Source organism: Bos mutus, chromosome 28 (assembly GCF_027580195.1).
Source record: "Bos mutus isolate GX-2022 chromosome 28, NWIPB_WYAK_1.1, whole genome shotgun sequence".
Lineage (NCBI taxonomy): Eukaryota > Metazoa > Chordata > Mammalia > Artiodactyla > Bovidae > Bos > Bos mutus.
The window spans coordinates 2,493,603-2,513,812 of NC_091644.1; the positions used below are offsets into that span (position 1 = coordinate 2,493,603).

Consider the following 20,210-nt stretch of genomic DNA (forward strand, 5'->3'; position numbering starts at 1 on the left):
AATCTTTTCTGTAAGTTTCAGGAAAAAAAAATGCAAATATTATCACATCGCTCTCCTGTTTCGAATTTTTCAGTGCCTTTCTGCTGTTGTAAAGACATGCTCATTGTATACCATGTCCCTGCTATCTCCGTGTTGCTCTGCTAAGCTGGTGTGTGCAACGTGCATATGCTCACTCAGTTGTGTCTGACTCTTTGCAACTCCATGGACTGTAGCCCAGCAGGCTCCTCTGTCCATGGAGAGTTCTCCATGCAAGAACGCCAGAGTAGCTTGCCATTTCCTCCTCCAGGGATCTCCCAACCCAGGGATCAAACCTGTGTCCCTTATGTTGCCTGCCTTGGCAGGTGGATTCATTACCACTGGCACCAACTGGGAAGCTAAGCTGGTGGGGAATAGAAAATAACTTTTGCAAAGGCCCAGTGGTAGAGTAAAAATCTTCCAGATTCCCGAACCTGCCATTTTATATCCTAGCAAAGAGCCTTTGCACAACTTGTCTTCTCTTCCTGGACCACTTTTCCCATCCCTATTCCTCTTGCCTAATTGGATCCTGTTTTATATTTAAAATCTCTGGACTCTGTGAATAGGTCAATTTTCCATGTGATATCTTTTGTCAGATTATAAACCTCCTTGTTACAACATTCATTACAGTCAGCATTTTATATCACTGCCTTTATTTAGATAGAAATTAAAATTTATAAAGGTAAAGTAATATATCTTTTGTTACTCATATTAGAGGTGGCTAAAATGAAAGTCAAATGCAAAAATTGCCAGACTTCCAGCCCCTTGCTTCCTGCCCCTCTCCAGGCTTGTTCTTGTTCAGCACTCTGCACCAAAGGCATTGAGAGTACTGGCACTGTAACTCCATCTGGGTCTATAAATCCATTCACAGTCTTTGGAGTTTTAATTTCACTCTTGATTTAAACTCAGAATTGATTTTGTGCATTTCCCCAAGTTATATTTGACTAGATTCAAAAAATGAACAAAAACACCCTGTTGATTTTATGTAGAAATCATTCTTGTAGTGAACACAGTCTTACCTCTTTTGTTTTCATAGGTACTATTATCCACCATTTTCATAGTTCTTTTTATTGGCAGAAGCAGGGTGGAGTAGATTATTATCTGTAAGTCATACTTCTTTCATTAGAGTCACCAACTCAGAGCAATTTAGTGAAATGAAATTCTTTATAAGTTGGTAGATCTACTTACTTGTTTCCAAGTTCACTTGGAAGATTTAATGAGCTTACAAATGTGGGGGTGAAAAGAATGACATTCTTTAAGATGATATATGTCCAAACAAGGTCTCAATGACATACTGTTTTTCTCTTTAATTTGAATCTTTCCCAATTTAAATGTCAAACAAGTCTTGCCAGGGCCACATAATTGCCCCTTTTCATTTATTCAAAAATGTGGATAATGTGATATTCTCTTAGGTTTGCTTTCTTTATTTATTTTTTATACTCCAATCTGAATAAAGACATTAAAAATGGAAATAAAGGGGAAAGGAGAATAGTTCTTGTAGTACATTGTTTCTTAATATACTACTGAAGGAACAACAGCAACAACAACAACAACAACAAAAAACTTTAAAATGTGAGTGGGAGGGAGAAGGAAGGAAGGAAGGTAAATAGACCATAGTCTCTTGTGCAATGTAAAGAAATTAATGAAGACAAGAGGAGGATAATTAACAGAAAGTTCTGAGACCTATGGATGAAAGGTCTTGATGAGATGAAAGAACTGTTGCAGTAGACGTATTTCAGAAAGTGTGCTAGAAGTATAAATGTTAATGTCCAAAAATTGAAATGGTTTGTTTTTGAATTCTTGTTTTTTGCATTAAGAAGCTCTAAGGTATAACCTTGGTAGTAGAGGTTGAGGTTATTTTGCCAGATTATTGGTACTGAGCAGGTCACAGGATGACTAAGTAAATATTCACATGTTACATTGAAGTCCTTTTTCATTCATGATGTCAGTCATAGTAGGGTGGATGAATGGGAGACTGACAGCCAGGGACCAAATCAGAAAACACAGTGTCATCAGTATCACATAAATTGGAGGTCATCACTGGAATAGGAAATTTCTGATAGCAGATTATTTGGGACCCCACCATCATGTTTAAATGCTCCCAGTATGTCTTAAAGTCATGAAAATTCTTTTGATAAGGTTCATATTTGTGATATCCATACATGAGTTCTATTTAGCCATGCAGATACAAAAAAAAATAACAGCTGTCTTTAGACCATTGCAAAGACACTGAATTGTAGTAATGCCCTCGTGTTTTCCTACTGACGATAGGAGCAAAACAACTTGGCTTTGAAAGGCTCCTACCAGCTCAAAAATACAACTATGGAGATTGTGTCTGCTGAGCCGTGCTAACTTCCGTTCTAATTCTCTTTTTTGAATTCACAGAGAGTGAAGAAGTTTATCAAAGGCAGGTGCTGTCAATTTCATGTATCATCTTTGGAATTGTCATCGTGGGCGTGTTCTGTGCAGCGTTCTACTTCAAAAGCAAGTAAGACCATTTCTCTCAAGTGTTAAAAGGTTACTTCTCAGAGAAGTGCTTTGTCTTTCTTTAAGTTCTCAGTCTGAGCTCTAGGCAGAAGGATTTTGTGCAAATGGGCCCATCAGACATCCTTAAATTACTCTGAATCTTTTGTAGCCTGTGGTGAGTGTGTACAGTGTGTGCATACATGTATGTGTGTGTGTGTGGTTCATCTTTCATGCACATAGTGATCACTCTTCTCTGTGATCATGAACACTCTGTGTTCTTTGCATTTTTTGATGGCCTGCCAGAATTAAAGGCTCAACGTCAGCCTGTCAGTAAGGAGTTAACTCTTCTGAAAAGAGAGGTCACTGCTGAACATCCAACCTTTTATGAAAAAAAAAGAAACAACTCTATTCCTTTTATAGTGTTTTATTTGATACCCATAAAGGTTTTAGCCAAATGTGAAATATGAACACTATAAAACCTACCTTGGTTCACCAGTTAGTATGGACATCTAGAATATGCCCTATGCTTATGTTGCCAAGAAACCAAATCTTCTGCCAAAAGCATTGTGTTTTTTTTTTTCTGACTAGTAAAGTAGAATTAAAAATATATTATGTATTTATAAGTATGTATGTGTATATACATATATGCTTAGATATACATGTTACGAATAACATTGACAGAGGTATTTTATTTATGTAAATGACATAATTTGCCCTTAAGAAATACAGATAAAAATATTATACTGCTTGGTTTCTTGTAAGGTAGACAGGCCTTGAGAAGTTGGCATAGATTCTGTTCCTACAGCTTGTCTGGAATCCAGGCCAACAAGTAATTGCTTTTCTTTGGACTTGTATTTTTCTGCCCATGTGCCCTACTAAAAATGGATCCGTTTCCCAGTATAGTCTGTGATACCTGTCTGCATGTTGTGTATGTCGATCTTTAAAAAGAACAGCAATTTTAAGAAATGATGGAGACTCGGATATGAATCCAAAATTAGGAACTATTATTTTTAATAAACTATTTCAGAATAGGTTTAGATTTTTGGAATTGCCATGAAAATAGTACCGATAGATCCAATATACCCCAGACACAATCTCCCCTATTTTTAACGTCTTTCCTTAGTATGTTGCCTTTGCCGCAAACAGTGCAGCAATAGTGGAATAACAGTGTTACTAACTGAAGTTCGTATCTCCATGTTTCCTTAGTTTTCACCTCATGGGCGTTTTCGCTGTTGTCCCACCCAGGGAACCACATTGCATTTCATCGTTGTGTCTCCTAAGCAACTCTTGGCTGTGGGAGTTGTTAGTGTTCAGTTTTGAACACTTTATCAGGGATACTGGGCTTTTCATTCATTATCTCCCAATCCTCACAACAACAGAAATTATGCATTATTGCTCAATTTTTCAAATCACAGCAGAATTTGATTGTAAAGTATTGATTTGTCAAAGCCCCACAGTAGGAAATTGACAGCAGGTCTTTGCATGTCTTCAATTCTCCTTTAAACTGCATGCTGTTCACCACCCAGCATGTTGACTCGTGTGGTCCTCCCCCAGATGGTGAAAGTGCTTGAGGGGAATCAGGAATGTCATGCCCTGCTGCACTCCATAGCTCTTTATGTTCTTAACAGGCTACATGGTTTCGTGGTCAGGATTTTACATGCATCAGCCTAAGCTGTATTCACATCTTCAGTCTGCCACTTGCTTATTCAGTATTATTAGGGAAATTACATTCAGCCTTGATTTCTGTTTTGGTAAAGTATAGCAAAATATGGCCAAAAATAATGTGTACCTCAGAGAATTTAAGGATTAGTGGGATAATACTGTAAAGAAGGCAGCATAGTGTTTAAAAAGTAAATACTCATTGAAGGCTTGTTGTTGTTAACACCTAGGGTGTCTACACACTGGAACTTACAGGCAGGGTAGCTACGTGAGTAGAGTTCCCTGAGCACGAGAGGGTTAATCACACTCAGCAGAGCATTAGGAGAGTCACCTTGCAAGTGCTGTGTGGGAGAAAGCTGTGTATTTAACAATATGCAAATTACTATGAAGAAGTAGTTAATCACCTATTTTTGGAGTATAATCTGTAGTTGTACCACACTTAAAGACTGATAACGACAGTCACAAGAACAGAGAACAGCTGGGTAACTAGAGGATCTCTATCTTCAGAGCTGTTAGCCTCTCCTTCCGTGGGCTGCAAGTGGGCTTAGTGATGAGCACATCCTCCTGGGGCTCAGCAAGGTGTCAGGGGTTTGCATGGAAACACTGTTCAACTTTCAATGCATAATAGGAGACTCAGGGGACTGAACCAGTGGGAGATGAGTAATCAGGAGGCTGTTGTCTTTCTACCTGCCCAGCCAGGGCACATATTTATTTTATATATATATGTCTAAAAATAACAAAGGAATAATGAAATTTGAAGACTCTTCCAACTGGAGCTGTAGTTCTCATCAGAGACTTAGAAAATATTACCTTCTTCTAGGGCAATTTCCAAGCATAGTTTTCCTTTATTTTTCTCTGAGAGGAAGACCACATTGAACACCAAGCATCTAATTTATATAGCTGAAAGTGATGTAAATTTTTTTAACACCTTGGCACAAGTTTCTTTGCCCTCATTCCTGGGATTCTAATTCCCTCCAGAAACCTTGGAAATAGCAGAATAAACAGGCTGTACTTTTTCTTTACTTTCAAACATTATAAGATTTTTTTTTCCCATGTTATACTTTTTTTTAAACTCATCTTGGAAGTCCTAAGTCATCTTGGATTCTGGGACATGTCTATCATCAGTTTCCTGATAAATTCGCTTGAATCTCCATTCTATATACTGGAATTTACTGTGCCCAGAGAGAATCAGGACTTAACCAAAACATTCTCTTGGTTATTTTTTCTACTTCCCATCATTATTCGGGTCCTGCCACTCTGGCCCTCTCTCCATTCTTTTGTCATCTGTGATATGGCATGACCTCACCCGATAGAATATTACAGCACATTATTAGCCAATGAAAGTTTGAACATAGGTAACAAGAAGAGGTAGAAGTAGGGAACACTTTCTTGAATTCAGAGAATTTTCTGAGTTAATGGAACCCCAGCCACTTTGAAGGTCACAGTGAAATAAATTCTTTTCTCATCAATTCCAAAAAGTTCAAGTATTCCTATAAGTAGTTAATGGAACCATTAATTGAGCCTTTCAAATCTGGCTGACATGGCTCACATGACAAATATAAATTCTTCTAGATTTCCCTTTTACTTTTACCTCGTATGGGCTAAGAAGTATCAGTCTGGCAGCGGGAGTCCATATTAGACTTAGGAAATGCGAGACATAATTGAACTCTGAAAATGAATTGAAATAGGAAAAGAGATACATGGGTGTGGAGGGGGGAGTGGAATAGATGGGGAAAAAGTGGAAACAGTGATTTTGGAGGTGATTTTGGGCTCCAGATGGTAACTGCAACCATGAAATTAAAAGACATTTGCTCCTAGGAAGGAAAGCTATGACAAACCTAAACAGCATATTAAAAAGCAGAGATATCATTTTGCCTACAAAGGTCCATATAGTCAAAGCTGTGGTTTTTCCAGGAGTAATGGTGGATGTGAGAGTTGAACTGAAAAAGGCTGAGCACCGAAGAATTGATGCTTTCAAACTGTGGTGCTGAAGAAGACTGTTGAGACTTCCTTGGATAGCAAAGAGCTCAAACCATTCAATCCTAAAGGAAATCAGTCCTGAATATTCATTGGAAGGACTGATCCTGAAGTTGAAACTCCAATTACTTTGGCCACCTGATGAGAAGAGCGGACTCATTGGAAAAGACCCCGATGCTGGGAAAGATGGATGTCAGGAGGAGAAGGGGGCAACAGAGGATGCAATGGTTGGATGGCATCACCGCCTCTATGGACAATGAGTCTGAGCAAGCTCCAGGAGATAGTGAAGGACAGGGAAGCCTGGCGTGCTGCTGCCCACGGTGTCACAAAGATCTGGACGTGACTTAGTGACTGAACGACAGCAACAGGAAAGATGTTCCAGGAGCAGGAACTGGGACAAATAATTATCACAACTGGGAAAGCATGGGAGGAACGAGGGGAACTGGTGCTACGAGTAGAAAACAGATGCACTACAACTTGCCCTGACTGTATGTTATCATCCTCTGAAGAGATTTTAGATCACAAAGCAAGGCACCTAAGGACAGGCAATGGGTGTTCTGATATGATGCTATGATTCTCTTCATCTGTGGCGGCCTTAGTCCCCACACAGTTATAAGCTAGTACACATAAGTACTAATATAAGCTAGTACACAGTTATAAGAGTTCCTTGACCTGAGATAGCCAGCATCCGATGATAGGTCAGTGTGAGGCTTTGAAGGCCTGGACCACTGCCCCACCATGGGGTGAAAGCCACGCCAGCTTCAGAGCTCCCTGTGGGATTTGCTGAGGTTTTCACTGGAGCCTGCATCACATTCCAACTCCTTCTGCCCCATCCTGCTTCCTTCACTGAGTTTCCACAGGTGTTGATCTTAAGAGACCTCACTAATAAAAACCCTGCACATGATCTCCATCTCAGTGTCTACTTCCACAGGGAGTCAACCTGCAGCATCACAAACAACATCTCCTGCTGGACTTGTTGGGTCTGATATCCCACCACTGTACATCTCATTTCTTCCTGATGAATTGGCCCAGAGCAACTTAAAACCCACTGAACTCTAGAATCACACTGACATTGTTAGGCTAGTGGGTTCCAGTGTGCAGTACTTGTATCTTGTCTTCCCCAGAGCCACTACTCTCCTGAGAGAGCTGATGGCATTGCAGACAGATGCTTCCACTTCCCTTTGTTCCCATCTGCTGAGGGGAGGACGAAAGGGCAAAAATGTATGCCTTGAGAGAGCTGAGGGATGATAGAAAAGGAGGCAGGTTAGAAAAGAAAGCCCATATGTTCTGGAATATTAGTGAGTCAGGACAAAGGTAAGAGGGGGGTAAAGGAAAGCAAATTATTAAAAGGATTTAGGAAATGCAATCAGACATTTTTATGAGGAAAATTCCTTTAGATGTTTACATTTCCCAAACGCTGACTTAGGGAATTCCTGAAAAGATCTTTAGTATTTCTACAGCTAATTCTTGGAAAAATAATCATGTTCTTCCTCTGTGTCAAGCCCCCTTTACTGCTTCCTTATGATTTATTCCAGTAGAACTTCCTCATCTCCCATCTGCTTCATTAGTGAGTCCCTGATAGGATTTTGTGGCTTTCCTGTGCTTCTTAAAATGCTGATAGGATAGATTTGTTTCTAACAACAGGCTACAGATTAGCTGTTAGGAAGTAGATTATTACAAGTATATTAAAACAACTAAGAGTACTGGAGATAAAAGCCCCCTAAATAATTGAAAAGATAAAAGAAATATTTAAACAGAATGACATCACACGAGTATTGTAAATTCAGAGGAGATAATAATGCACAGACCTCCAATTCTTGTAGCAATTCTGTGACTTGCTTGTAAGAGAGGCAATTAACAAGATCTCTTCTTTTATCTCTGAGCCAGTGTCCTGATTCCATCATCTCCTCATATAACTAAGCTTACTAAGTGATGAGGAGTGTAACTGATTAATATTGAGGAGTGTAACATTAATACTCTCCACGTGTCCACAGTATTTATGGAAAAGAGCTTATCCAAACTCCATTGATGGAGGAGGACACTGAGGCTACAGAAGTTTGGGGAATCAGTCATTTTGATTTGAGGAATCAAAGCAAAGCTGTTGGGACACAGAGCTGGAATTCAAATCTCACTCCCTCTGATACTCAAGCCCATGGTGCATAGAGGGATGTCTGCCTCAAAAAACTCACTTCAAGAGACGGAGAGACGGTGAACAGTCACCACCAAGGCTCTGTCCTTGGTGTGGGCCCTGGGGAACGAGGCAGAAGTCTAGGGCAGATGATTCTGTGAAGTTTGTTTGCTTGTTTGTTTCATGGGTACTGGGTCTTATGTTGCTAGTTAATTGCTATAAAGCTCTTACGAGAGCAGCTAATAAGGCAGTACTTTGTACAGTTCATACAACAGTCACTCCACATTTGCAGGCAGGGGTAATTTACTTGGAATCCAAAACCTGACAATAGTCTCAGGTTCTTGGCCTTCCCACCAAGAAGCAGTGTGACCACGGGCAAGTGGTTTGACAGTCGTGAGTAGTGCCTCAAAATGAGGAGTATGCAGCCAGATTCGTTTGGTTCTAATCCAGCTCTACCACTGTCTAGCTGTTTGACTTTGGACAAATTATTTAACTTCTCTGTGCCTCAGTTTTCTCATCTATTAAGTAAGCGTAGGATTGATGGCTTGTCATACAGAATTATTGTGAAAAATAAGTGAGCTAAGACATGTAAAACACTTCAAATGATGCTTGGCATCTTTCAAGAATTAATTTTTATTACTTATAAATTAATCCTTCAAGAGTTAATTTTTTTCTTATTATTTACAAAAGTTCTAACAAATTCTGCATTCAGGGCAGATGGTAAAAATAAATGAAGTGTTTTTAAACTATAAAGAAGAAAATAGACCCCTGTTATGTCATGTGTGCAAGTTATCCAGTCAAGCTATACCTATCTGAAATGGACAGATATAAACCTAACTTTGCAAGTATGTTATATGTGGCTGCTAGGTCCAAGTGTCAAAGTTGTCTACTTGTAACTTCAGAGCATTCCTAATTCTCTTTAGTTGAGCACTCAAGGTTAAGGACCTCTTACATCCAGTAGGGAGAGGACAATGCATTACATTTCTGCCTTTAGAGTGCCATGGGGTGTGAATCCTGGCTATTAATGGGTAATGCCAAGTATTTCTTTGTGGGGTTGAAAATGAAGGGAGGTCTCTTTGTTAACTGAATTTATCTTGCTATAGAAAATGACAAATATAGATGTCAGGAGTGAATGAACCTCAAAAAAAAGGCATAAATTTATGTGACTATTTATACATGGATTTATTTAAACTTGCAGGAAACAAGCTAAACAAATTCAAGAGCAGCTGAAAGAGCCACATAATGGTAAAAACTACAGTCTCAAAGCATCTAGCACAATGGCAAAGTCCGAAAACTTGGTGAAGAATCATGTCCAGCTGCAAAATGTAAGTAACATGTCCATACATCCCTTCCCACAGCTACTCTCACTGCTCCCAGTCCAGAGGGGATGCGGAACCTGTGATCAGACTTGCCTACTTTTTTCAGTACTCTGTAGATTTTTCCTTAAATCATGTTGCATTTTTGTGTGTGTACACAGTACTGCAAAAAAGAAAGAAAAATTAATTCTCAGCTCTTGATTATAATCTGTAACATAATTAATCTCTGGAAGCAAAAAGAGCTTCAGTTGTTTGTTCCATAATCACTTACTGAATTCTTCCTTATGTCAGAGATCGTGCTAGGCACCAGGGGTACGATGTTCCTTATTGTATGGAAACTGACATAGTGAAAAAATAGACACCCAGAAGAGGTTTGTGGGATGAGCGGGTTGCTATTGCAACAGAGGTGGGAGAAGAGACCAAAAGGAGGTGGTGGGGGCAGAAGTGGAGGCAGCAAAAAATGCAGGCTTGAACTGGAAATTGAAGAATAGGAAAGGTTCATCAGGGAGTCAGAAAGCCAAGGACTAGATAGAGACTAGAATAAGCAGAAAGAATAAACGCAGGGAATCCTAAGAATACATACTATATTCAGACGACTCTGAATTAAAGGGTATGAGAAAAATCAAAGCTCATAAACACGGGAAGGGAGAGTTGTAGTCCTGGGGTTGTTGCTTCCTAACACCACACCTCAACAGATACCAGAATTTGAAGTTAAATACAAGCTTTTTGAATCCTGTGTTCTTTTTGTGTGTGTGTGGCTGCTCTGGGGCTTCATTGCAGCATACAGGGTCTTCAGTTGAGACAATTCTTTAGTTGTGGTGCAGCTTAGAGGATATTTAGTTGCACCATGTGGGATCTAGTTCCCTGACCAGTGATCCAACCCAAGCCCTTTGCATTGGAAGCATGGAGTCTTAGCCACTGGACCACCAGGGAAGTCTCGAATTCTGTATTCTTTCTAAAGTAGTTTTTCATGATTTCTGAGATATATTGAAAAGCACTGAAAGTGAAAGTGAAGTCGCTCAGTTGTGTCCGACTCTTTGCAACCCCATAGACTGTAGCCTACCAGACTCCTCCGTCCCTGGGATTTTCCAGGCAAGAGTATTGGAGTGGGTTGCCATTTCCTTCTCCAGAGGATTTTCCCGACCCAGGGATCAAACCTGGGTCTCCTGCATTGTAAGCAGATGCTTTACTGTCTGAGCCACCAGAGAGCAAATGTTACTGAAGTCAGGTTCTGCTGCTCCCTGTTCAAAACCCAATACTCCAGAGACAAATGTAACTTACAAGATTCTGCTCTGTTTTAAAGAGCAGCTTTAAAGGATTAATCGAATTGTTTGGGGAGGAGATCAGGGTTTGTAATCTTCCACTCTGTGCAGACTTTCTTCTGATTGTGTTGTGCTTAGTCACTCAGTCGTGTCCAGCTCTTTGTGATTCCATGGACTGTAGCCCACCAGGCTCCTCTGTCGGTGGAATTCTCCAGGCAAGAATACTGGAGTGGGTTGCTATTGCCTTCTCCAGGGCATCTTCCCAACCCAGGGATCAAATCCAGGTCTCCCGCATTGCAGGCGGATTCTTTACCATCTAAGCCACCAGGGAAGCCCATTCTTCTGATTGGTCTATGGTGAAATGACAGGTTGGTGCTCCAGAAACCTGGTGCTCAGCCTGAAGCTGCCATTCTCTCTGGGTGGGGGCCTTAGTTCCTGCAGAACTCAAAGAAATTGTTATGTATATTTCATGTAAAGGAGCCAGGACTTGGCCCCATGCTGCTCTATTGTTTACTGACTGTTCCTCCTTCATTTCTCTATCCCCTCCCTCCTCTGATTAGTAACTGTTTGAATCTGCTCTTTACAACTAAAGGAAGGTCAAGGAGGCTGATTGATGCCTATTTCCTAAACATAATAAATGAGGACACAGAAAGGATTTGTACCCAGGAAGACTCCATGGGTCCTGCTCCATTTCACAAAAGCCACTTAAGACAGACTAGAAGATTCCTGTCAGGCTAGCAATTCTTTGACCCCATGCAAGACTGCACTTCCAGATTCTAAGACCCAAAAGGAAAGCACAAAGGTGGTGGTATAAACCTAGATTTGAGTATAATACACAATCACCCAGGATACATTCACACCCTTCCAAATGTGTAAATCACTGGGAATTTAAACATCATTTGTGATTTTGGGAAATCATTACTCAGAAAGTCGCCATTATGCTGTGTGTGACAGATGTACTTAGATACTTAATGCAGAATTCATAAATCATAATCGCTTCCCAGAAAAGTTTTGTTAAACTTGTAATCACGGCTATGTGTAGGGATTGTTCTTTTCTGAAACAGAGCGAATGTTTTTGTTAGTGATTTCTAATGAATATTATCCCATGACTGTAAAACAAATACTGTAATGGAGGGCTTCTTAGCAATTGAACCTATCACAGATAAAGCCAGAGGCTGGTTATGGTAGTGAGATTGATTAGTGATATACTGTTGCATTACAGAAGAGAATCTTGTTTGAACACAACTTCTATTCTTACAGAGGTGACTGGATGCTTGAAAAGGACAATGAGGGTGATCTTGGCTGGCTCAGCCTGCAGCAGCTTGAAGCAGGATTTTGATTCCTGGCCAGAGACTGAGGTCAGTCTTGGAGTGAGAGCACCAGACCTTAGTCACTTCACCAGTGGCCAATGACAAGGTCCTGGCCCTTTGGCTTTGCAGAGAAAGAATCCCCACAAAGATAGAAAGCAGTAAAATGGAGTGTTTATTAGGAGGAAAAAGAGTCTAGAATGTATGGATAGATACACAGGCAGACTCAGAGAGAGAGCCGTGCCCACACGGTAGTTTAAATCACTTATATGGGACATTTCTTCTGGTTATCCTTTGGCCAATTGTTTAGATTTGCCTGATTCCGAGTATTTGGTAGGATCCTACTATATGTGCATCTGTATCTCTTAGCCAAGATGGGTTCCCCTGAAGAGGACTCCTCTTTTGACCTCCAGGGAGCTTTCTATGCATGTGTGAGTTTCTCTAACTGCAAGAATGAGAAATATGTGCTTTGTTATCTTTATTCTGGGCAGGGCCAAGCCTCCTCTCTCTCCATTGGCCTGCTATTCTTATCTTAGAGTTTCAGTCCACAGGGAACTTATCTCCAATTTCTTCATCCTGGGGCACCTAGGTACCTCCTATCTCAAGGGAGTAGGGAAGGGAAACAGTGGGGCTTTACAGTCAGGGAAGAGAAAAATGACCAAGAGTTGGTCATAGAAATGAGTTTAAGCCCTCTGTGTTTATTAGCTGGCAATTATTAAACTTAGGGTCCTGTCTTAGGGACTCACTGAAGACCAGGGACATGACTAGCCTTTGGGTGTCCCCATTCATTGCAGGAAAAATAGGGCACAAGAGGAGAGTCATGCACAAAGTAGTAGGTGAGTCCCTAGGACTAGCTACCAAGTGAGGGTCCTTGGCTTTGCTCAGAAAAGAATTAAAGGGCTAGCCACAGTAAAGAGAAAGGTTTATTTAGAGAGGTATACATTCCATAGACGGAATGTGCGTCATTTTGGAAGACAGTAAACTGCCCCAAATATGGGGTAGTTAGTTTTATTGGCTTGGCAATTTCACAGGCTAATGAGAGAGGAGTATCCCAACTCTTTTGGGAAGGCGGTATATATTTTCAGGAATTGGGCCACTGCCCATTTTTTGAACTTTTATGGTTGGACTTGGAAGTGTCATGGCCCTTGTGCGTAGTGTCATTTAGAAGTTTCATTGTCATTGTTCAGACACTCAGTTATGTTCAGCTCTTTTAATCTAATAGACTGCAGCACAACAGACTTCCCTGTCCTTCACCATCTCCCAGAGTTTGCTCAAACTCATGTCCATTAAGTCGATGATGCCACCGATCATCTCATCCTCTGTCATCCCCTTCTCCTCCTGCCTTCAATCTTTCCCAGCATCAGGGTCTTTTCCAATAAGTTCTTCACATCAGGTAGCCCAAGTATTAGAACTTCAGCATCAGTCCTTCCAATGAATATTCAGAGTTGATTTCCTTTAGGATTTACTGGTTTCATCTTTTTCAGTCCCAGGGATTCCCAAGAGTCTTCTCCAGCACCACAGTTCAAAAGTATCAGTTCTTCGGTGCTCAGCCTTCTTTCTGGTCCAGCTTTCACATCTATACGTGACAACTGGAAAAACCATAGCTTTGACTATATGGACCTTTGTTGCCAAAGTGACATTTCTGCTTATTAATGCGCTGTCTAGATTTGTCATAGCTTTTCTTCCAAGGAGCAAGCATCTTTTAATTTCAAGGCTGCAGTCACCGTGTGCAGGGATTTTTGAATCCAAGAAAGTCAAGTCTGCCATTGTTTCCATTGTTTCCTCATTTATTTGCCATGTAGTGATGGGACTGAATGTCATGTTAGTTTTTCAGATGTTGAGTTTTAATACAATGTTTTTCACACTCCTTTTTCACCTTCTTCAAAGGGCTCTTTAGTTCTTCATCACTTTCTGCCATTAGGGTGGTGTCATCTGCATTTCTGAGGTTACTGATATTTCTGTCAGCAATCTTGATTTCAGCTTGTGCTTCATCCGGCCCAGCATTTCACATAATATATTCTGCATATGAGATAAATAAACAGGGTGACAATATACTGCCTTGACATATTCCTTTCCCAATTTTGAACCAGTCTGTTGTTCCATGTCCAGTTCGGACTATTGCTTCCTGACCCACATACAGATTTCTCAGGGGGCAAGTAAAGTGGTCTGGTATTCCCATCTCTTGAAGAATTTTCCACAGTTTGTTGTGATCCACACAGTCCAAAGCTTTGGCATAGTCAATAAAGCAGTAGTAGATGTTTTCCTGGAATTCTCCTGCTTTTTCAATGATCCAATGGATGTTGGCAATTTGATCTCTGGTTCTTCTGCCTTTTCTAAATCCAGCTTGTACATCTGTAAGTTCTCAGTTCACATAATGTTGAAACCTGGCTTGAAGGATTTTGAGTATTACCTTGCTAGCAAGTGAAATGAGTGCAGCTGTGTGGTAATTTGAACATTATTTCACATTGCCCTTCTTAGGGATGGGAATGAAAACTGACCCTATATAAGCCATGTAGCCACTGCTGTGTTTTCCAAATTTGGTGGGTTATTGAGTACAGCACTTTAACAGCATTATCTTTTAGGATTTGAAATAGCTCAACTGGAATTCCATCACCTCCCCTAGCTTTGTTCGTAGTGATGCTTCCTAAGACCCACTTGACTTTGCTCTCCATTATGTCTGGCTCTAGGTGAGTGTTCACACCATCATGGTTAACTTGGTCATGAAGATTTTTTTTGTATAGTTCTTCTGTGTATTCTTGCCACCTCTTATTAACATTTTCTGCTTCTGTAGGGTCCATAGCATTTCTGTCCTTTATTGTGCCCATTTTTGCATGAAATGTTTCCTTGGTACCTCTAATTTTCTTGAAGACAATAGTCTTTCCCATTCTATTGTTTTCCTCTATTTCTTTGCATGGCTCAGTTAATAATGCTTTCTTATCTCTCCTTGACATTCTTTGAAATTCTGCATTCAGATAAGTATATCTTTTCCTTTCTCCTTCACCTTTTGCTTCTCTTCTTTTCTCAGCTATTTGTAAGGCCTCCTCAGACAACCATTTTTCCTTGTTGCATTTCTTCTTCTTGGAGATGGTTTTGATCCCTGTCTCCTGTACAGTGTCATGAAACTCCATCCATAGTTCTTCAGGCACTGTGTCTATCAGATCTAATCCCTTGAATATATTTGTCACTTTCACTATATAATTGTAGGGGATTTAATTAAGGTCACACTTGAATGCCCTAGTAATTTTCCCTACTTTCTTCAATTTAAGTCTAAATTTTGCAATAATGGGCTCATGGTCTGAGCCACAGTCCTCTCTCGGTCTTGTTTTTGCTAACTGTTTTGCTTTTCCATGTTCAGCTGCAAAGCATATAATCAGTCTGATTTAGGTATTGATCATCTGTGATGTCCATGTGCAGAGTCCTCTCTTGTGTTGTTATAAGAGGGTGTTTGCTATGACCAGTGCATTCTCTTGGCAAAACTCTTGTTAGCCTTTGCCCTGCTTCATTTTGTACTCTAAGGCCAAAGTTGCCTGTTATTCCAGGTATCTCCTGACTTACTACTTTTGCATTCCAGTCCCCTATGATGAAAAGGACATTTTTTTTTATGTTAGTTCTAGAATGTCTTGTAGGTCTTCATAGAACCATTCAACTTCAGCTTCTCCAGCATTAGTGCTTGTGGCATAGACTTGGATTACTCTGATATTGAATCACTGGCCTTGGACACAAACTGAAATAATTCTGTAATTTTTGAGATTGTACTAAAGTACTGCATTTCTGATTCTTTTGCTGACTATGAGGCCTGCTCCTTTTCTTCTAAGTGATTATTGCCTGAAGTAGTAGATATAATGGTCATCTGAATTAAATTTGCCCATTCTGATCCATTTTAGTTCAGTGATTCCTAAAATGTCAATCTTCACTCTTGCCATCTCCTGTTTGACCACTTCCAATGTACCTTGATTTGTTGACCTAATATTCCAGGTTCCTATGCAATATTATTCTTTACACCACTGGACTTTATTTTCACCACCAGACACATCCACAGTTTGGTGTCGTTTCTGCTGTGGATCAACCTCTTCATTCCTTCTGGAGTTATTTCTCTGATGTCTTCTCCAGTAGCATATTGGACACCTACCAACCTGGCCCCGGGGAGGTGGGAGAGGGTGATGGGGAGGGCTCATCTTTTAGTGTGATACCTTTTGGCTTTTCGCATTGTTCATGGGATTCTCAACACAAGAATGCTGAAGTGGTTTGCTATTCCCTTCTCTAGCGGACTACATTTTGTCAGAACACTTCACCATGACCCACCTGTCTTGGATGGCCCTATGGCATGATGTATTATAATGAGCATATAATGAGGTTCAAGGTCTAGTGGAAGATCAATGCAAAGAAATAGAGGAAAACAATAGAATGGGAAAGACTAGAAATCTCTTCAAGAAAATTAGAGATACCAAGGAAAAATTTCATGTAAAGATGGGCACAATAAAGGACACAAATGGTATGGACCTAAAAGAAGAAGATATTAAGAAGCGATGGCAAGAATACACAGAAGAACTATACAAAAAAGATCTTCATGTCCCAGATAATGACGATGGTGTGATCACCCACCTAGAGCCAGACATCCTGGAATGTGAAGTCAAGTGGGCCTTAGGAAGCATCACTACAAACAAAGCTAGTGTAGGTGATAGAATTCCAGTTGAGCTGTTTCAAATCCTAAAAGATGATGCTGTGAAAATGCTGCACTCAATATGGTAACAAATTTGGAAAACTCAGCAGTGGCCACAAGACTGCAAAAGATCAATTTTCATTCCAATCCCAAAGAAAGGCAATGCCAAAGAATGCTAAAACTACTGCACAATTGCACTCATCTCACTCACTAGTAAAGTAATGCTCAAAATTCTCCAAGCCAGGCTTCAACACTACGTGAACTGTGAACTTCCAGATGTTCAAGCTGGTTTTAGAAAAGGTAGAGGAGCCAGAGATCAAATTGCCAAAATCTGTTGGATCATTGAAAAAGCAAGAGAATTTCAGGAAAACATCTACTACTGCTATATTGACTACGCCAAAGCTTGAGTGTGTGGATCATAACATACTGTGGAAAATTCTTCAAGAGATGGGAATACCAGACCATCTGACCTGCCTCTTGAGAAATCTGTATGCAGGTCAGGAAGCAACAGTTAGAACTGGACATGGAACTACTGACTGGTTCCTAATAGGAAAAGGAGTACATTAAAGCTGTATATTGTCACCCTGCTTATTTAACTTATACGCAGAGTACATCATGAGAAATGATGGACTGGATGAAGCACAAGCTGGAATCAAGATTGCCAGGAGAAATATCAATAACTTCAAATATGCATATGACGCTGACCCTTATGGCAGAAAGTGAAGAGGAACTCAAAAGCCTCTTGATGAAAGTGAAAGAGGAGAGTGAAAAAGTTGGCTTAAAACTCAACATTCAGAAAACTAAGATCATGGCATCTGGTCCCATCACTTCGTGGCAAATAGATGGGAAAACAATGGAAACAGTGACAGACTTTATTTTGGGGGCTCCAAAATCACTGCAGATGGTGACTGCAGCCATGAAATTAAAAGACGCTTGCTCCTTGGAAGGAAAGTTATGACCAACCTAGACAGCATATTAAAAAGCAGAGATATTAGTTTACCAACAAAAGTCTGTCTAGTCAAGGCTATGGTTTATCCAGTAGTCATGTACGGATGTGAAAGTTGGACTGTAAAGAAAGCTGAGCGCCAAAGAATTGATGCTTTTGAACTGTGGTGTTGGACAAGACTCTTGAGAGTCCCTTGGACTGCAAGGAGATCCAACCAGTCCATCCTAAAGGAAATCAGCCCTAAACATTCATTGGAAGGAGTAATGTTGAAGCTGAAACTCCAATATTTTGGCCACCTGAGGCAAAGAACTGACTGATTGGAAAAGATCCTGATGCTGGGAAAGATTGAAGGCTGGAGGAGAAGGGGACGACAGAGGATGAGAAGGTTGGATGGCATCACCGACTCGATGGACATGAGTTTGAGTAAGTTGGTGATGGACAGGGAGGCCTGGCGTGCTGTAGTCCATGGTGTTGCAAAGAGTTGGTACACATTCTATAGACTGAATGAGGTCCATCACAAAAGGCAAGAACAACCTTGGGAGAAGCACACTCCACAGACAGTGTGGGCCACCTTAGGATGTGAGACCCCCAAATATGGCATGGTTAGTTTTTATGCACTGGGTAATTTCACAGACTAATGACTAGGGGAATTTTTCAACTATTTTAGGAAAGGAGTGGGGATTTCTAGGAATTGGACCACTGCCCACTCTTTGATCTTCTTTTGGTTACCCTCTGAACTGTCTTGGCACCAGTGGGATGTCAGTTAGCACGCTAATCTATTACAATGAGCATAAAATGAGGCTCAAGTTCTACTGGAAGTCAGATCTTCTGCCATCTTGGACCTAGTTGGTTCTAATCAGTTTTTGTCATGTCCTATGACTGTATTATCCTTTTAAGGGCTATGCCCTACCCCCTTCCCTCCTGTTTCATTAGGATAGCACATTTGAAGGGATCCACAGTCTGAAAGGCTGCACAGAAGCTGGGAGTTCAGGCAGAGAATAGGTGAGAGGAAGGCAACCAAAGGACCTTAAAGAAAGAGTGCAAGGTGTACTGTGAAAACCTGTGCATGCTAGCCATAGCATTCTACACATTGTCAGCTGGGCTCAAGGGACTTCTGAGCAGATCACTTTAACAAGACTAGACTAACATGAACAAGTTGCTTTCCCAAAGGCACATATCAATTTCCATTCTAGAAAAAAAAGATGGGTCACTACCAACTTTGTTATACTTTGTCAAGATTTCTTTTGCTAATTTAATAGGAGAAAATTGTATTCTTTAATTAAATTTCACTATTTGAGAGGGTAATGTAATCTCTGCATATATTTCTAGTCAGATTTCCTCTTTGGTGAATTATATGCTGATACCCTCATTCGTAATTTTATTATAAGAATCAAATAACCGTTTGACAGCAATTTTTCATGCCATATGTTATGGGAGAAAATAGTAATAGAGAATATATATCATTAATCCCTTAAAAAAGAAATTGAAATGTGTAAGAACATCGCTTTCTTACAATGCTATGCTTAAGATATATAAGAAGCATATAGGACATCTGAGCAGTTGGTCAAATAAGTAATCCTAGGGAAAGAAATAACTTGTCATAGGGCTAAGAAAAGTCTGCATGCATATTAAAATGCAAATGTATCAAAGAAAATTCAGAAAAGCATTTTCTTCTGTAGGTCTACATTTTTTCCTTTGGACAAGAGCTACAAGGAAATAGCAGTGTCAATGATAATAACAAAAATGATAAATAAAATAATAATAATCATAATAAATAACGTGTACTGGGTACATAGAATCATGCTAAGTAATACAAATGCATAGCCTAATTTAGTCCTAACAGCAGCTCCTTAGAGTTTACACCCACAACGTGCAGAAGAGGAATCTAGGACTCAAAGCTTGAGTCAGGCAGCTAGCGAGTAGCTGAGAACCAAACCCACATTTCCATAGCTCAGTGGTTCTCAACAGGGGGCACTGTTGCCCCCATGGAACATTTGGCAAAGTTGAGAAACACTTTGGGTGTTACAACTTGGGAGGGAAGTGCACAGGCATCTATGACAAGATGGTGCTGACAAATATCCTAATGCTTGGGGTAGTCTTCCATGACAGAAAATGATCTTTCCTAAATGTCAAGAGTGGTGAAGAAGTCCAGAGTGCAAGGTCAAGCTGCACAGAAAGCCTAGCCCTGAAGTTCTATCACAGCCTCCCCACTGCAGGTGTTCATTTCTACTGCATAAACAGAGACAGGTAACCCAGGCACACTGCAATCCTTAGGAGGGAAACTTTCTTACTTTGCTTACCATATCAGGCAAATTTGTCTTTATTTTATCTTGGAGCCCAGGTTAACTACTTGATATTCTTTGCAAATTGTAATGTTTAACAAATGAATTGGCTGTGTCTGGCATTCCCTTGAGTTCATTAAACATTCATGGGGAAGGGTTTCACTGTACAGTCATTGAACAAGATGTGAAACA

General features: G+C 40.3%; 1 protein-coding gene across 3 annotated transcripts in view; it reads left to right on the forward strand.

The window, feature by feature from the left end:
- Positions 1–20,210, forward strand: part of NRG3 (neuregulin 3) — a 1,249,006-nt gene that overhangs the window by 1,199,843 nt on the left and 28,953 nt on the right. For all 3 annotated transcript variants that reach the window (XM_070364634.1, XM_070364635.1, XM_070364636.1), the window contains exons 5-6: positions 2,401–2,503; positions 9,444–9,570. In XM_070364634.1, the coding sequence (XP_070220735.1) occupies positions 2,401–2,503; positions 9,444–9,570 (230 nt within the window). The remainder of the gene's footprint in view (positions 1–2,400; positions 2,504–9,443; positions 9,571–20,210) is intronic.